Source organism: Medicago sativa, chromosome 3 (genome assembly GCF_051527215.1).
Source record: "Medicago sativa cultivar Bolivia chromosome 3, Bolivia_mono, whole genome shotgun sequence".
NCBI lineage: Eukaryota > Viridiplantae > Streptophyta > Magnoliopsida > Fabales > Fabaceae > Medicago > Medicago sativa.
In genome coordinates this window covers 93,945,441-93,962,216 of record NC_140751.1, presented here as the reverse complement: position 1 = coordinate 93,962,216, position 16,776 = coordinate 93,945,441, and the positions used below count along the sequence as shown (strand labels likewise).

At 34.2% G+C, this 16,776-nt stretch overlaps 3 protein-coding genes and 1 pseudogene across 4 annotated transcripts; all 4 read right to left on the bottom strand.

The window, feature by feature from the left end:
- Nucleotides 1–579: 579 nt before the first annotated feature.
- Nucleotides 580–3,149, bottom strand: LOC146942152 (glycine-rich protein). Its single transcript, XM_085756107.1, has 4 exons — nt 2,980–3,149; nt 2,846–2,890; nt 1,981–2,013; nt 580–1,056 (listed from the first exon to the last, which is right to left on the bottom strand). Exons 1-4 carry the CDS (start codon nt 3,017–3,019, stop codon nt 887–889), a joined length of 288 nt encoding a protein of 95 aa, XP_085612233.1. The 5' UTR covers nt 3,020–3,149; the 3' UTR covers nt 580–886.
- A 386-nt stretch (nt 3,150–3,535) lies between these two features.
- LOC146942151 (3-oxo-Delta(4,5)-steroid 5-beta-reductase-like) lies at nt 3,536–5,360 on the bottom strand (annotated as a pseudogene). The gene is made up of 2 exons (XR_015032599.1): nt 5,210–5,360; nt 3,536–5,118 (listed from the first exon to the last, which is right to left on the bottom strand). The product of XR_015032599.1 is annotated as a 3-oxo-Delta(4,5)-steroid 5-beta-reductase-like (transcript).
- Nucleotides 5,361–6,340: 980 nt separating this feature from the next.
- Nucleotides 6,341–7,907, bottom strand: LOC146942150 ((S)-8-oxocitronellyl enol synthase CYC2-like). The gene is made up of 2 exons (XM_085756105.1): nt 7,722–7,907; nt 6,341–7,639 (listed from the first exon to the last, which is right to left on the bottom strand). The coding sequence occupies exons 1-2, from the start codon at nt 7,758–7,760 to the stop codon at nt 6,506–6,508; spliced, it is 1,173 nt and encodes a 390-aa protein (XP_085612231.1). The 5' UTR covers nt 7,761–7,907; the 3' UTR covers nt 6,341–6,505.
- Nucleotides 7,908–13,259: 5,352 nt separating this feature from the next.
- Nucleotides 13,260–14,914, bottom strand: LOC146942149 ((S)-8-oxocitronellyl enol synthase CYC2-like). Its single transcript, XM_085756104.1, has 2 exons — nt 14,800–14,914; nt 13,260–14,699 (listed from the first exon to the last, which is right to left on the bottom strand). Exons 1-2 carry the CDS (start codon nt 14,836–14,838, stop codon nt 13,566–13,568), a joined length of 1,173 nt encoding a protein of 390 aa, XP_085612230.1. The 5' UTR covers nt 14,839–14,914; the 3' UTR covers nt 13,260–13,565.
- Between the last annotated feature and the right edge of the window lie 1,862 nt (nt 14,915–16,776).

Here is a 16,776-nt window from a genome sequence, read left to right as displayed (position 1 = left end):
GGGAGGTTTTCTCACCCCTTCAAATTACACTCTTTTTCATCTACAAAACTTCAAATGAAGGCAATTTTGAGTCCAATTCTGTTCAAACCGGTTAAATTCAATTTTGTATATGATATACTCATTCCAATCTCAATTATAAACGAAAGTAACTAACATCACAATTTTATGATTTTAGTGACTATTTCTGATAGGGTTATTGGGAGAAGGTGGAAGGCAATCTAAGATGAATGCATCATGAAAAATAATGAAAACAATGTTTTTGGCATTTACGATTTTTTTTTTGAAAAATGTTGGATCTATTTTCGAAAATTGTTAATAGTTGAAGAGACAATAAAAACAGAAAATATTGAAAGTTAGTCTTGATGAAAAATCAAGTTTAATTAAGTACAATTTATATTAGTGACCTCACTACTATAAATTAATACATTTTTGAAAGTACCATTGATGATATTTACTGCTGGGTTGTAAAAGCATTTTGGTTCTCATGGATGGTAAAATTTTAATTGAATGAATAATATTCTGAAAATAATAGCAATAATATTAGTGAAGTTAACTAAATGTTGTTTATACTTTAAATCGTAGACAATAAATATCGATAATGTTTCATTATAATCAAAATAGGAGAGAGTATAATTTTTTTTTATCGAAGCCAGCAAAATAGCAGTACCATTCATTTCATAAACTACTAATACAATTATGCAGTTGCAGTGAATGAACTAAAAAGTATTAGACAAGATTTGTTTATCTCCCCAGGCTTCATGTTATTTGTGTCCATAGGCATAGGGCCATGCAACCCTGCTCATGGCCGACCAGTAATAGGTGGTAGCAATCTACATGAAATTGAAGGTGCAATCTACATGAAATTGAAGGTGCAATGACACAGATCCTATCGTGAATTTCTTACTTCTGGACTGGATTTTGACAACTCCATGCTATCACTTTTCTCCTTACTATCAAATTCCACTCCTTGAAATGTGATCCTTGACAACCGATACCTGCTACCATAAGCAGTACCAAAACCCCAACCAAGTCCCACTCCAACGCCACAGCCTCCACCTTCAAAATGAAATTGAACATATTATTGATATGAAATGTTAAAATAAACTTTGACCCTTGCAAATAATAGTCATTTTGTGGTTACAGTGGGGGACCTAGGGGAATTAAGGAAACCTATCTAATAAATCATTGATTCTTTCCAAATTGATATCCTTATTAAATAAGACTAACAAAACCAGAAGGATAAACATTAACAACCAAGTCACTACGAAGTCATAAACATTTGATGTAGGACAATGTCTATGATGGACACCATAATAGGTTGTTTTCTTTTAATTTCAACCACTAGATCTTACAATTCCATCAAATCTAATAATGGACCCTCTACACTGATTTTTTATTTCTTCCTCCTTCATTCTCTCAATCATGCTGGATGTTATGGGAAGTTAGATGATGCAGCAAGCAGCCATTCAGTACCATTCCTGTTTCCTCCAATCCCATAACCATCACTGTCAAAGTGCGGTGAAGCAAACCCAGTTGGGAATCTCTCACAATGGAACCGGAACCCTCCACCCACCTTAAAATTCAGCGAAACAATGTGTCCATTTTGCTCCCCGCACGACATTGAAGTACAAGAAATTGAAGAGAAATACCGGAGAACAAGCGTTGGAACACAAGTTGAGAAACGAAGATGTACCAATCGTCAAGTGCCTGATTTGGGACCCTATATTGGGAATCACATTGGACTCTAATAACACGCCGGTGGGGTTATGCATAACTCTAGAAATAAGGATTTTTGTGGACCAGCTAATATTGTTGTCAACCGTATATGTTGCCTTGATGTAGAGGCCTAGAAATTAACATACATGATACTGGTTTTGAAGGAAAATCGCTACCCACATCATATAGCAAGCCTAGCCATTAAATACTGAGAATTGAAATTAATAGAAAAAGAGAAGGAAGCAAGATTCATAAGTATCGTACCTGCACCAAGACCCAAGAAGTTCAATGGCATACCTGTGCACCAGATAAAGACAAAAGATCAGACAAGTTTTCTCTAAAGTAATAAGAAAAGTGGCGAGAGCGGGGTGGGGTTGGGGGGAGGAGCTAACTTGGCGTTGACTCTTAGCATTTTTACAAACAAAAATAATACTCATCGAGTTAATACAGTAACAAAAACTGAACAATAGGTATATGGTGCATTGCATTATTTTCTAGGATTTTGATACTTAGAAATAACGCAGGGAATTAACAAATCTTCTGACAACTGCAGTAAAAAGAAAATAAAACAACTAAACATAGATCAAATCAACAGAAAGGAGCTTGCCAAGCAATCACTTCACAGTAAGTTGTGACTGATTTTCTTGATAGCCATTAGACTTTCTCATATCAGATTAAAAACTCGAAGCCTATGGAAAAAAAAAACAATTTTTATAGCTGTAAAATGAAAGTAAGTTGACATTTTGACAGTTACATGGTTTCTTTGAGAAGCCGGGTGAATATAAGGAATCTAAAAAGCAGGAGTATGGTTTCAAATACTAAATCATGCGTTCCAATTCTCAGCTCTTATTGATTAACTCTCTAATAATCTAAGAAAGTTCTAGTCCACCCATTTTCCATCCTCTACCGAGAAAAAACAACTAATGAAATTAAAACTTTCCATCCTCTACTAAATACCAATATACAATCAGTTATATAAGCAAGCATACCTAACGAATTTGTCTAAAGTGACAACATTAGAATAAAATGAAATGAAAAAATGACTTCTGAGTTAACAAAATCCAACGTCAAATTGCAGGCTAAAAGAAATGAGAAATGAAATTGAAGCATATAGAAGATTGAAACGGACCTCCGAAACCCCATCCAACACCGAAACCGCAACCAACACCGAAACCTGCAAAAGAAAAAAAAAGAAAAAAACAGCGTGAATTAGATAGAGATTGGAGAAGGTGAATGAATGAATGATAACGAAATTTGGCATACCAAATCCGATGCCGGCACCGTTGAAGTTTGTGATTACCATTTCTTTTCTTTTGTTTCTATGCAGAAGAAAGGAAAGCCAGTTAAGATACCGTTGTTGTCGCGCTGATCTTACAGACTTCTTACAGTCTACTCTAGTGTAGTGTGGACGGTAGAAACTGAAAGGCCTTTTGGACCCGGATCTCGACCCAAGACCCGGTCCACTCTTAAGAATTTCTTTAGACGATATCATCAATTTATTATTTTTTTTTTATGATTAGTTGAATTAATTTTAGAAAATAAAAGTATATATCTAAATTCAAGATGGATATGACCTTTTTATTCTAATCTTTTCTTTTTGGTTATGCTCTAATTCGTCAACAATGTAAAACTTTTTACAGGATATAAAAATTGATCTCTAATTATTATGTATCATACATTCACACTATAACTATAAGAATTGTTTTTGTTGGATCAAATCAACATATTAATATTGGTTGATATCTTTTGGTGTTAACCCTTTGATTTCTAGAAAAGAAAGATTCTAATAATTCAAAATTCGACTGAAAGGTTAACAAAGTCAGACAAACAAAATTTTCTCTTATTTTCTTAAACAATTCATATTTCATATTTTAGTGGAGCTCAATGTTGGCTGATATCATATGAAACCCACTTGGAGTATTAGTTCTAATATTATGCCTATTTGAATTGGTAGATTTAGCTGAGAATGAAAGACATTTTCCTTGGAGCTGGGATTCCTGAGCTACAGTTATGCCAATTTGTCGAAATTTGAAGTCCCGAGTGATTGTCAGTCCGATTAGTTGAAGTTAGTTAGTATGATGGCTCTTGAAAGAAAGCACCCTCTTCCAACATTGATGCAAGGGGAGAATCCTGTCAAATAAATTTTGGCAGTACAAAACTTGTTGTTACAGTAGAATTATATAAAATAGACCGAGAGTATTGGTAGATCTAGAAGCCAGCAGTTCATTGATGCATTGATTTAATTGAAAGCAAAAAGAAAAGCCACGACATGGATATTATTCACGGAACAATCTTGTAAGCTCTGGTCTTGTCTATCCAATTAATGAGCGAATTCTTGCTATTTCTGAATCCCAAAAACCCATGCTCTTTCGCCTTGTTCATGCTATCTACAATGTCTTCCATTCCAAAAGTAGCATCCGCAACCCACCACTCAGCAACTTCTTCCAACTTCGTAGGTTGGAGCTCGTTCTCCTTCACAATCTCATCCCAAACTGGACCCTTATCCTTCATCATCTCAGCCAACCTCAAACGAGGACCGTCCTCGTATCCATACTCCTCAATCTCAAATTGTTCCGCCAAAACCTTCCACAATTGCTTCCACCTAAAAACATCACCGTTGCTACAATTGAACGCTTCATTCTTAGCATAAGTATCCACTGCAGCCCATATGTGTTGCTCTGCAATCAAATCTGCATCCGAAGCCATATAATAACTCTCCCAAGCCCTCTTGGTACCAGGAAATTTCAAAGGAACGTGTGTTCATGCTTGCAAATTGCAGCATAAACGCAAAGCGTGCCAACAATATTCATCAAAATGTAAGGTGAGAATCCAAAGATGACAATGGGTCTATGAACAGACCAACTCAAACCCTCTTTCTTTTTGGTTTCTTCAAACAAGATATCTTCCTGAGTGTAATAGAAATTTGGTATATCCAAACGCGGTAGATCCTCTGTAAAGGGCGGCTGGTGGCTATTAATCTTGTCGATCAACGCGAAGGGTCCTAAATAGTGTTTCCCACCAGTTTGAAGAGACACATGGCAGAGATTCAGAGCATTTGGGATGACTGCGCGAAGGACGTTCAGTAATATGACCCCGTTAACTTTGCAGTTATCTTCCTCGGTGGGACGGCTAGTCCAAGAGACGTAGAAGATGTGGGTAACATTGGTGGGAACACAGAGTTTGGTTTGGGTGTCATTTGAATCGGTTATGTCACACTGAATGTATTCGATTGGGTGATCCGCGTTCCAGGAGGGCCGTGGCCTCCGTGCAACGCCACCGACCACCTGGTGTGTCTGATAGAGGTAGAATTTCAGCCAGACTGTTGCCAACGATGCCAGTCACGCCAACTACCAACGCCACGTTCTGAAAGCTTTGCGGTGCTTCATCTTCATCCAATTTCTTCTGCACAAACAGAAACTAATTATTAACAAGTGAACATAAAAAATGAGAGTAAGAGAAACGAAAATGGAATAGTGAAGGATGGTTGCATTGCCTTGGCAGCGCCGATAGCTCAGGACCACCACCAGCTCATAGTTCAGATCGAGAGCTCAAATGAATGTGAAGAGGATAGAAAGGACTCCAGAGAGGTAAATAATGGTATGTTATATAAAGGCTCCTCACGGATAATGAGAGTACTGTATTTTAGGATACAGGAATGATAACCAAACACAAATTAGGATATATATGTTTGTGTATTTTAGGATAATGAGGATATATATGTTTGTGTGCATTATTCAACTTGTAGATTTGTGTAGACTGGCCCCAATCACATAGTTACAGACTATGACATTTCAGCTACTGCTTCATTATAATTAGAATTAAATGTTGCTTATTTTCCATTCATTGTATTTTTTGTTAGAAACTGTTGAAGTGCTGGTTTTATTTTATGCATTAGATATGGCAGCGTTGGCAGGTAAAAAAAAATGTGTTTAACTTATGGTAATTTCTATTTTCTTCACTGAAATTTAACGCTAGCATGTAAGGCAAAGCTCATTCTGAAATTGCAGTGTTCATGACAGATAACTTGTGGTGAGCTGTTTCTGATTGCAGTGCTAACAACGTTACATTTATGCCTTCCAGACCTTCAAAAGTTCAGTATTTTTTCAATTATGTGTTCAAATATTTTCCACCAAAAAACGGTCTAGACATGTTCATATAAGCCTTCTCCAGCTTATGATATCAAACTGATGCAATATTACAGTAGTGCTATAGTTTTCTGAGATGCATATTAGGGGAGGAGGCCTATTCCGTTTTGCTTGTCAACAAATTGAGAGGAGAGGCTAGGATTTATCTTGTAATAGTCAATGAACATTTTACAAATTAATGTAATTAGCAACTCTATTCCTATAAAGTTTTAACACGCCAATTAGGTCCATTATATTGGATTATATATAATTATTTATACAAATATCAGTTCAGTCCTTTATTTGAATTATCATATCAAGATACTTAACATAACATTCTATAGACTAACCTTGAAACTCCTCTCTTGTCCTCTTCTCTTCAATTTTTAACATAATGTCAAAGAGTGAAGTTTGATTATTCTTATTGGATTCTCTCAATTTCTTACAAGTTGAAGTGTACATAACACTCGTTTATATCACAAATTTTCAGAAATTGAGCCTTTACAAACATAAAACAAATGCATTTACAGAAACAAAATTAGTCTCCCAAGTACAACATCAATAGTACAACAAAGTAACAACAAACACAACATAATGATAAACGGGGATGAATGCACAATCTCTTCAGTTTTAAGAAAATCGAGTTTTACTTACACAAACATCATTCATGGAACAATCTTGTAAGCTCTAGTTTTATCTATCCAACTTATGAGAGAATTCTTGGTGTTTCTGAATCCCACAAACCCATGCTCTTTAGCCTTATTCATGCTATCTACAGTCCCTTCCCCTCCAAACATAAGATCCACAAACCACCATTCACCAACCTCATCAATCTTCGTAGCTTCGAGCTGATTCTCCTTCACAATCTCATCCCAAACAGGACCCTTATCCTTCATCAACTCCGACAACTTCAAACGAGGACCTTCCTCATCGAACCCATACTCCTCAATCCCAAATTGTTCCGCCAAAACCTTCCACAGTTGTTTCCACCTAAAAACATCACCATTACTACAATTAAACGCTTCATTCTTAGCATAAGGATCCACTGCAGCCCAAATATGTTGCTCTGCAATCAAATCCGCATCAGAAGCCACAGAATAAGACTCCCAAGCTCCCTTTGTACCAGGAAATTTCAACGGAACACCCTCATGCTTGCAAATTGCAGCGTAAACACAAAGTGTACCAACAAGATTCATCAAACTATAAGGTGAAAATCCAAATATAACTTGAGGTCTATGAACAGACCAACTCAAACCCTCTTTTTTTTTAGTTTCTTCAAACAAAATATCTTCCTGAGCGTAATAGAAATTTGGCGCATCCAAACGCGGTAAATCCTCCGTGAACGGCGGCTCATGGCTATTAATCTTCCCGATCAGATCAAACGGTCCTAAATAGTGTTTTCCACCAGTCTGAAGTGACACGTGGCGGAGATTCGGTGCGTTTGGGATAACGGCGGTGAGAACGTTGCGTAACATTGCGCCGTTGACTTCACAGTTTTCGGCTTCAGAGGGACGGTTACTCCAAGAGACGTAGAAGATGTGTGTGACATCAGTGAGAACGGAGAGTTTGGTTTGGGTTTCGTTTGGATCGGTGATGTCGCATTGGATGTATTCGATTGGATGATCGGCGTTCCAGGTGGGTCGTGGACGGCGAGCAACGCCGTAGACTTTCCATCGGCCGCCGGGTGTGTCTGCTAGAGGTAGAATTTCGGCGAGGCTGTTTCCGACGATACCGGTTACTCCGATGATTAGTCCTACGCTCTGGAAGGTTAGCGGTGCTTCGTCTTCATCAAATTTCTTCTGCAAATAAAGATAGAATTGTTTGTTTATTAGTAATAAATAAAGAGAAATAAAGATTTGAGAATGAGAGAGATGGTGTTACCTTGGCAGCGCCGATTGCTCCGGACCACCACCAGCTCATGGTTTTCAGATTCAGAGATCAATACAATACAATACAAATGGACAACGAGGAGGAAAATAATAGTCCAAAGAGTTGAGAAACGTTGCTTATGGGATTTGTTTTTTAGATAAACTCGTAGATTTGTCTAGACCAAGCGTGACTGACGATGAATTTAGACGGGATATGTCGCCTCAATGTTATAGGCAGAATATTCTTCTTTGGGGGAATAGATAGGGGTAGCACTTGAGTGACATCGGTCACATTGACCAACCGTAATATCACACGTGGCTTTCTTCTTTTTCCTTCACAAATTTTTTTTGTTACTCCCTCTGTCCCGTAATAGATGACCCATTTGAAAATGTGTAATTTTGACCTAACTTACTTTGACCATATTTTTCTACTAATATACAAAGATAAATAATACTCCCTCCGGTCACTATTATAAGCAAATTTTTACTTTTTAGATTCATTCAATAAATGATGTATTTGATCTATATTGTAGACCACATACATCATTTATTGAATGAACCTAAAAAGTCAAAATTTGCTTATAATAGTGACCGGAGGAAGTATCATATAAGATGTCGTTAGATTTGTCTCGATGAGTTTTTTTCAAAATATTAAACTTTCATAATTTTTTCTAATATATTATTCAAGATATTTAAGCTCAAAATTATGTATTAGCATGCGTAATAAGTTCAACTGTGTCAAGTATTAAGGAACGGAGGGAGTATTTTGTACACTTGTAACATTGTGGTTGGTAATGTCACCAATGTCACCAACCACAATGTCACCCAAGTATTATCCAATAGAATAGTCATCTTAGATGTGTTAAAATTTTAAAATAGTTTTTGATTGTATATTTTGTTATCTTTGAGGTTGAAATAATTTATCAATACTCATATTAACTCTTTTAATATAAAGATTAAAACAACAATAAATAAGTATTTATAAAAACTGATATGACAAGAAGTAAGAATATTTAAGTAATAAAATGATAAGATTAATGAAGTATTTTAATGTAGGGACATTTTTTTTGTGGTGGCCGGGGTTCGAACCCCGGACCTTTGCATATTTTTATACATTGTTCATACCAACTGAGCTAAGCTCATGAAGACATTTTAATGTAGGGACTCTTTTGACTAACGAAATGCACAATCAAAAACTATTTTAAAATTTTTATACATTGAAGGATTATTGTGACTGCTACTTACACATTCAGAACCAAAATTACTGTCACCCCATTTTTCTTTTGAAAGAAGCAATAAGCAAAATGGTAGATTTTATCCGTCGTGGTTGCTTCTTGCATCGTTGGTGGAAAATGGTAGATTTATGTCGTTTGTTCATTCCTTGATTTGGACTGCGACTGAAGATTCAAGATCACTACGACTTTGTGGATTCAGTTCGTAATTGGTTGCTTTGACTCGAAAGGGAGTTTATGGTCTTTTGATACTTTGAAGATAGTTGTTGGAACTTGAGCCGTTTCTGTGTTGGCAGACGATTCATACGCCTATTTAAATGATCAGAATATTCATTATGCGTTTTTTTGCAATTCGGTTTCGCACCACTACGTTCGCTTGATTGTTGTTCCCCTATGTGGGTTCGCTGGATTGTTCGTGGTAATGGTTGTTTAGGACTGTTCTCTTTTATTACCATTTTTGTACTGAATTGTTCGGTTTTGCTTTTGTGGTTTACTGGGTCAGGTCCTTGCCCCTTAACCTAGTCTTGTATTTCTTTCTCTTGATAAAAACTTGTCCGTATTTATTTTTTTGTATTTGTCAATGACAAACATATAGTTTTAATGAAAAATAACAGTCTCTTGTTTATTTCAAAGATATTTATTATTATTGAAAAAAAAATTACCTCTATTTTTTTTTATATTTATCAGTGATAATATTTATCTGGTATTTTTTTTTATGTATTAATGATAAATATTTATCTTGTATTTTCTATTCGTCAATGAAAACTATATGTCATGTGTTTTTGTACCAATGATGAATATTTGTGCTATACTTTTTTTTTTAATATTTTTCAATAACAAATTTTTGTCTTGTGTTCTTTTTTAAAAATATTTTTTCAAAGAAAGTTTTTGTTTCATATTTTTTATGTATGAGGAACAAATATTAGTCTTGTGTTTTTTCTTTCATATTTATCAAGGACAAATGAATGTCACGTGTTTAATATACATCGTGTGTATTTTATATACATATACATACATATATATATATATATATATATATATATATATATATATATATATAAATGATAAATACATGTTTCGTAAGTATTTTTATGTGTCATGTATTAGTCAAATTCATGTGTATTGTTTCATTTCACCATTCTAAAATGTATGTATATGAGATTAATTGATAATAAATGGCAAAGTTTGAGTTAAAAAAAAACTTCCAACCCTTCCTTGTTATTGGTACCTATAATTGTTTGTGAATTCAACGTTTTAACATTCTCATGTTCACTCTTATATATACTTATTCAATTTGTTCACCTTTCAACTTCCACAGTTTAAAGATATTTTTTGAGAATATATTCTTTTTTGTGGTGTTTTTGTGAGAATATAAACATGAATTATTATGTTTAGAATTTTAAATGCAAAAAAAAATATTAATTATAGTGCCGTATGATTTTAGCGAATATCTTTGTAAACTAAACTTGATCTAGAATTATGTTTATGTGGCTCATCTAAAAAACTTCTCACACTATTAACAACTTGGATTTAAAGAAATAATTAAATCTCAAATTCATGACTTTCCTCCACTATAACAATTCCATTTAATATCTACTTCAAAATTTCTAAACAAAATGATTCAATTTCTTATTTAAAAAATATCAATTTAATTTGAATTTAATTTCATACATGCAATCCATGTAATCTATATCCATCTATCTATCTATATATCTTTGATCCTTCACTCAAAAAAAAATATCTTTGATCCTTAAAAAAAATCTATTTATATATCTATGTAAAATAAACTTTAGTTATAGACTTGTGGTTATGTGACACCTCTAAAAAAACTTCACACCCTCTCTTAATTCCATGAGCTAATATTGTAGGGGCCGTAGACGGCAAGCAACGTTGTAGACTTTCCATCTACCGTCTGGTGTGTCTGCCAGAGGGGCTGTTGCCAACAATGCCAATGACGCCGATGACTAGTCCTACGCTATGGAAGGTTCGCGGTGGTTCTTCTTCATCAAATTTCTTCTGCACAGAAAGATAAGATGAAATTATTTGTATTATATATTAATAATTGTAATTGTAAATGGTAAAGTAAAGGAAAATGGATATGTGTGTTACTTTGGCAGTGCCAATTGCTCCGGACCACCACCAGCTCATGCTTTTGAGATTCAAAGATCAGTACAAATGGACAACGAGGAGGAAAATCAGAGACCAAGAGTTCAAAAACGTTACTTATGGGATTTGTTTTTTAAAACTTGTAGATAAACTAGATTTATCTAGACCAGGAGTGACCGACGATGAATTTTGACGGGATATGTTGCGTCAATGTCATAAGCAGAATATTTTTCTTTTGAAAGAAGAAATAAGCAAAATATTTTAAATGTTATTTGAAATTTTCAAAATTTAACTTGAACAAAATACTTTACAAATTTTTTATCATTTTAAAAATTTCTCAAATTATCATTCAAACAATGAAATTCATGAAAAAATATTTGAATTTCCTCAAAACATTACATTATATTACCTCAAGACATTCCCCATCTAAATATACTATAAGAGTAATTTTTGGCTTTTTTGTCAATACTTTTCGTAAACAATAGCACTGTTCTATGAGAAATGATTGTTTGCATGACAACCAGCCCGAATGCTCAAGAGCCCTTCGATATATGAAGCATAGCACCAACCAGTCGACCCAAGTCATAAAATTAGGGGGTGATTGCCACATTTGACAACCCCTTTCTTTATTGATTATCACCACAGTAAATGGTTTCGCTTACAAAATCTTGAGAAATGATATTTTGACATCCAATTTCAAACAATTTTAGGTGACAACTTTTTTTTCCTCTATTCTTATTGGACAATAACAATAGAGAGAGAAAAAGGAAGAGAGAGAATAAAAGTACAATAAGAGTATGAGATAGAGTTGTCACCAAAGTTGTTAAAAATGGTTGTCAAAATATCATTCCTCCAAAATCTTAGTGGAAAACACATACAAGACTCAAAACTTCTAAATAAATGATGTCAAAATCGTACAATGACAAGACTTGAAAGATCAAGAATACATTCAATCCTACTTTTTTTATGGTGGTATATACTCTATTTTTAGTCTTTACTAAAATACGGGTTTTCAAGTTTAATCTTTCAATCAAGTTCATTCACCTTTAATCCATGTCAGTATTTTGTTAGGACTTTTTTTAGGACTAAAAATATGCATTCTTTGTATAAAAAAAATCAAAACAGTGACTATTTTAATAAAATACATTATTATGGATAAATTAACATTAAATTTTTATAAGGACTAAACTTAGCAATTCGTCCTCGTGATCTTAGCTTAGTTGGTATGAATAAAGCATAAAAATATACAAGGTCCAAGGTTCAAACCCCGTCCACTAAAAAAAAAAAACTTAACAATTCGTGAATTTTTAGGAACTGGAAAATATTTAATCTTTTTTATGTTTTAAATTTCAACAAAATTTATTTCTGGATTGAAAAAATATCATCCAAGTTGGTAAAAGAATATATTATATAATATATGCATGAGTTAAAGTTCGACTCTCGGACACTCCACTTATTTATCTTAAATTTTAAAAACATGTCGCAGTCAACCACTTCATACATATCAATGCACAACTTTTACTGTTAACATCTTTAATTATCTAAGACAAAAATTATAAAAATTAATATTTTGAATATATTTATCGAGACAAATCAAACATCTTACTTCCTCCGGTCCTTTTTACAAGAGACAAATGGGTCAACTAAAGTTGATATATTTGATTCAAAATATAGACCAAATACATTAACTTTAGTTGACTCATTTGTCTCTTGTAAAAAGGACCGGAGGGAGTACATGCTAATATTTGTATGTATATATTAGTGAAAAAATAATAAAAATAAATTATGTGAATAGTATACATTACAAAATTACGACATGTATTTTGAAGCGGATGAAAAAATATATATCATCCGTAGGAGTCACCCCATGTTTTACACACTTAACACGTCTTTTTCACTTTTTGAAAGTGGGCATTAGCACAGACCATTACTAGTGGTTGACTTGTCTTGAAGCAGAGCACTACGAAGTACCAAGCTGTGGTACTGGTAGCTTGTAGGAATTTAAACTTTGAATTTGATAGGATGTGGTCTTCCGTAGTCTGCCTCTAATTGGTTTTGCTTGCCATTGTGGTATCCATTTGTATTACCTCATATCTTGAGTTACACACCACCATCATCAAAACATTATTTTTCATGCAAACACTATCATCAATTTAATCCTTTAACTTACTCCATTACTGTTAAATTACTCCATCACTGTACCATGATCATAATTTATTGTCAAAAATAATAATCAAAATAGGCAGTCAATCTGAACCCCATTCTAATGTAATGGAACTAGATAGCTGAGGCAAAAATTCATAAAAACACAGAATTGATCTAACAGTACAACATTATTAGTACAGCAGAAAAACAGAACTCACAACATAAATGACAGACTGGTATAGATGCGCAATGTTTTTTTATTAAATCACGATTCTCCCTCAAATCTTACTTATTCTAAATAATAAATTAAGAAAACAAACCAACAGAAGAAAGTAGAACGATGCTAAGTTGGATCAAATTCGATATTCACTCACTCAAGGCACAATCTTGTAAGTTCTGGTCCTATCAATCCAATTGATAAGCGAATTCTTAGTGTTCCTGAATCCCAAAAATCCGTGCTCTTTCGACTTGTTCATGCTATCTGTAAACCCATTCCCTCCAAAACAGGCATCAGCAAACCACCACTCAGCAACTTCTTCCAGCTTGGTCACCTGCAACCCATTCTCCTTCACAATCTCATCCCAAACAGGACCCTTATCCTTCATCAGTTCCGACAACTTCAAACGAGGACCTTCCTCGTCGAACCCATACTCTTCAATCCCAAATTGTTCCGCTATAACCTTCCACAACTGCTTCCACCTGAAAACATCACCGTTACTACAATTAAAGGCTTCATTCTTAGCATAAGGATCCACTGCAGCCCAAATATGTTGCTCTGCAATCAAATCTGCATCAGAAGCCATGTAGTAATTCTCCCAAGCTAACTTAGTCCCTGGAAATCTCAACGGAACACCCTCATGCTTACAAATTGCAGCGTAAACACAAATGGTGCCAATGATATTCATCATACTGTAAGGTGAAAATCCAAAGATGAGAAGTGGTCTATGAACAGACCAACTCACACCTTCTTTCTTCCCTGTTTCTTCAAACAAAACATCTTCAAGTGTATAATAGAAATTATGATAATCCAAACGTGGCATATCCTCGGTGTATGGTGGTTCATGGTACTTGATCTTGCCGAAAGACTCAAAGGGCCCAACATAATGCTTGCCGCCGGTTTGGATTGAGACATGGCGGAGATTCGGAGCGTTTGGGATAACTGCAGTGAGGACGTTTTTGAGCATAGCGCCGTTGATTTCACAATTTTCTGCTTCGGTGGGACGGCTAGCCCAGCAGACGTAGAAGACGTGTGTGACATCGGTGAGGACGGAGAGTTTGGTGGTGGCGTCCTTTGGATCGCTGATGTCGCATTGGACGTATTCCACAGGGTGATCTGCGTTCCAAGAAGGACGTGGACGGCGGGCAACGCCGTAAACCTTCCATCTACCGCCTGGTGTGTCTGCTAGAGGTAGAATTTCGGCGAGGCTGTTGCCGACGATGCCGGTTACGCCAACGACTAAAGCTACGTTCTGGAAGCTTCTTGGTGCTTCATCTTCATCCAGTTTCTTCTGCAAAGTAATAACAGAAAATCATTATCAATAATTAAAACTAGGAAGAGAAAAAAAAGAAGAAGAAGAAGAAGAAGAAAGGGAAATTAAGATAGTATACCTTGGCAGCACCAATAGTACCAGACCACCACCAGCTCATAGTTGAGATTCAGAAATCAAATGAAAAAAGCAGAAATAAGAAAGTGACAAGTAGGGAATTTGTTGCGTTGTGTGTTGTGTTAAGCATGTGTATTTGGTGTTTTATATACCTATAGATTTGGGTAGATGAATAGTATACGTCCTATATTGACCAGTTATTACTTCGGTCGTCGTTATCTAGTGTGGATTTGAAAAAGTTGTTATTACCAAAAAATATTAAACATTCTACGTGTGAATCATGGGAATGACTTAAACACGAGTTTTTTTGGTGCTAGAAACATCTTTTTTTTAAGGAATTTTGCTAGAAACAACATGAATGCTGCATCTTCCGGTCACTATTATAAGCAAAAATCTTCATTTTAGATTCATTCATTAAATAATATATGTGGTCTATAATAAAGACTATATGCATCATTAATTGAATGAATGTAGAATGTGGATTTTTGCTTATAATAGTGACTGGAGGGTGTATATCTCTAGAAAAATAATACTCCCTCCGTCCCGGATTAACTGAGTCATTTACTAAAAAAAATGTCCCAAAATAACTGAGTCATTTCAATTTTCAATACTACTTTCATCATTCTCAATTCAATATATTCTACTTTTTCCCTTTTATAACTTTAATTAATACTACTTTCATCATTCCTAATTCAATATATTTCACTTTCCCCTTTATTTATACATTTTTCTTAATAAGTGTGAAATGAGCTAAGGGCTCAATTAATTCGGGACTGAGGGAGTATCAAGAATTCTTCAAGAATAAAGAGCAGCCAATCATAATGCACTATTTGCCACAATTCAAGGAGGTGTTGCTGAAAAATAAGAAGTGAACAAATAAATCATGCAATTAAAATTTGCCAACTGTGTCTTGAAAAATTCTTGATGCTATTTTTCTAGAGAAATAACATTTTCCTAGAAACATAAACACACGAGTTTCATACTCCTTCATTCGTATGTCTTTTTTACCCATACTCCTATTAACTACTTAATAGCAGCGGCGGAGCCAGAAATTTTATAGAGTCTAGGCAAAGAATTTATCGCAAAATCATATGTGACATAATTTATATAAATAGTCATAAATAGAAATAAAAAAAGTTCGTCATTTTTTCAACAAAATTACAATTTGAAATAAGAGAGATAAAATATAACCTGACAATAACGTGCTAAATAAAAGATTTTTTCTACATTACCCTCTCTTGTTTAGTGGGTATTTACCCTTTCAAGATGTCAACCAATCAAAATGTAATATACAAATGTAACATTAAATGTCAAATAAATGAGTTAATTTTTTCTATAAAAAAATGAATTTTAATAAGGTAATTTTTAATTTTTATTTAATTATATTTAGGCATACAATCTTAATTAATTTACACTATAAGGCATGTAACAATTAAAATTTTACATCAAATTCAACCCATCATGGTTGTGTTTGGTAACACGAGTAAGTTAGTTTATAACTTGTTGGACTAGCTTATAAGTTTGTTTTGATATAATAAGATGTGTTGGGTAAAAAGCCTTTTCCACTAGCTTATAGCGTTTTTTGAGAAGCTATTTCAAGTAGCTTTTGAGCTTATAGCTGGTAGTTTTTTATATTTTCTTCCAGTTTTAACCCTATTAATTTAATTTAATTATTTTTTAATAAAACAACATGTTCATGGCTTAAAAAATAACAGCCAAATTCATAGCTTATTTTTAAATAAAACAACTGTCACGTTTTCTCCTTTGAAAAAAAACTACCATGCTTTATTTTATTTTTTAACTAGTAATAGACCCGTGTTGTTACGAACGGGTCACGTAATATTGTGGTAATCATATAAAAAATAATTACTTTGTTAGTACTATCAAATGTTTTTTTTTCATATATTATATATAACAAAATGTTAAATATCTGAATCGCGTATGTTGTGGATTTTATTTTCTTATGTACACGAAAACAAAT

Excerpts from the sequence above, each read along its gene's own strand:
- LOC146942152 (XM_085756107.1), bottom strand. The coding sequence starts at position 3,019 with ATGGTAATCACAAACTTCAACGGTGCCGGCATCGGATTTG. Across the intron at positions 2,891-2,979 it reads CGGTGCCGGCATCGGATTTG|GTTTCGGTGTTGGTTGCGGT; the intron begins GTATGCCAAATT and ends TTTCTTTTGCAG. Across the intron at positions 1,057-1,980 it reads CTTCTTGGGTCTTGGTGCAG|GTGGAGGCTGTGGCGTTGGA; the intron begins GTACGATACTTA and ends TTCATTTTGAAG.
- LOC146942150 (XM_085756105.1), bottom strand. The coding sequence starts at position 7,760 with ATGAGCTGGTGGTGGTCCGGAGCAATCGGCGCTGCCAAG. Across the intron at positions 7,640-7,721 it reads GAGCAATCGGCGCTGCCAAG|AAGAAATTTGATGAAGACGA; the intron begins GTAACACCATCT and ends CTTTATTTGCAG.
- LOC146942149 (XM_085756104.1), bottom strand. The coding sequence starts at position 14,838 with ATGAGCTGGTGGTGGTCTGGTACTATTGGTGCTGCCAAG. Across the intron at positions 14,700-14,799 it reads GTACTATTGGTGCTGCCAAG|AAGAAACTGGATGAAGATGA; the intron begins GTATACTATCTT and ends ATTACTTTGCAG.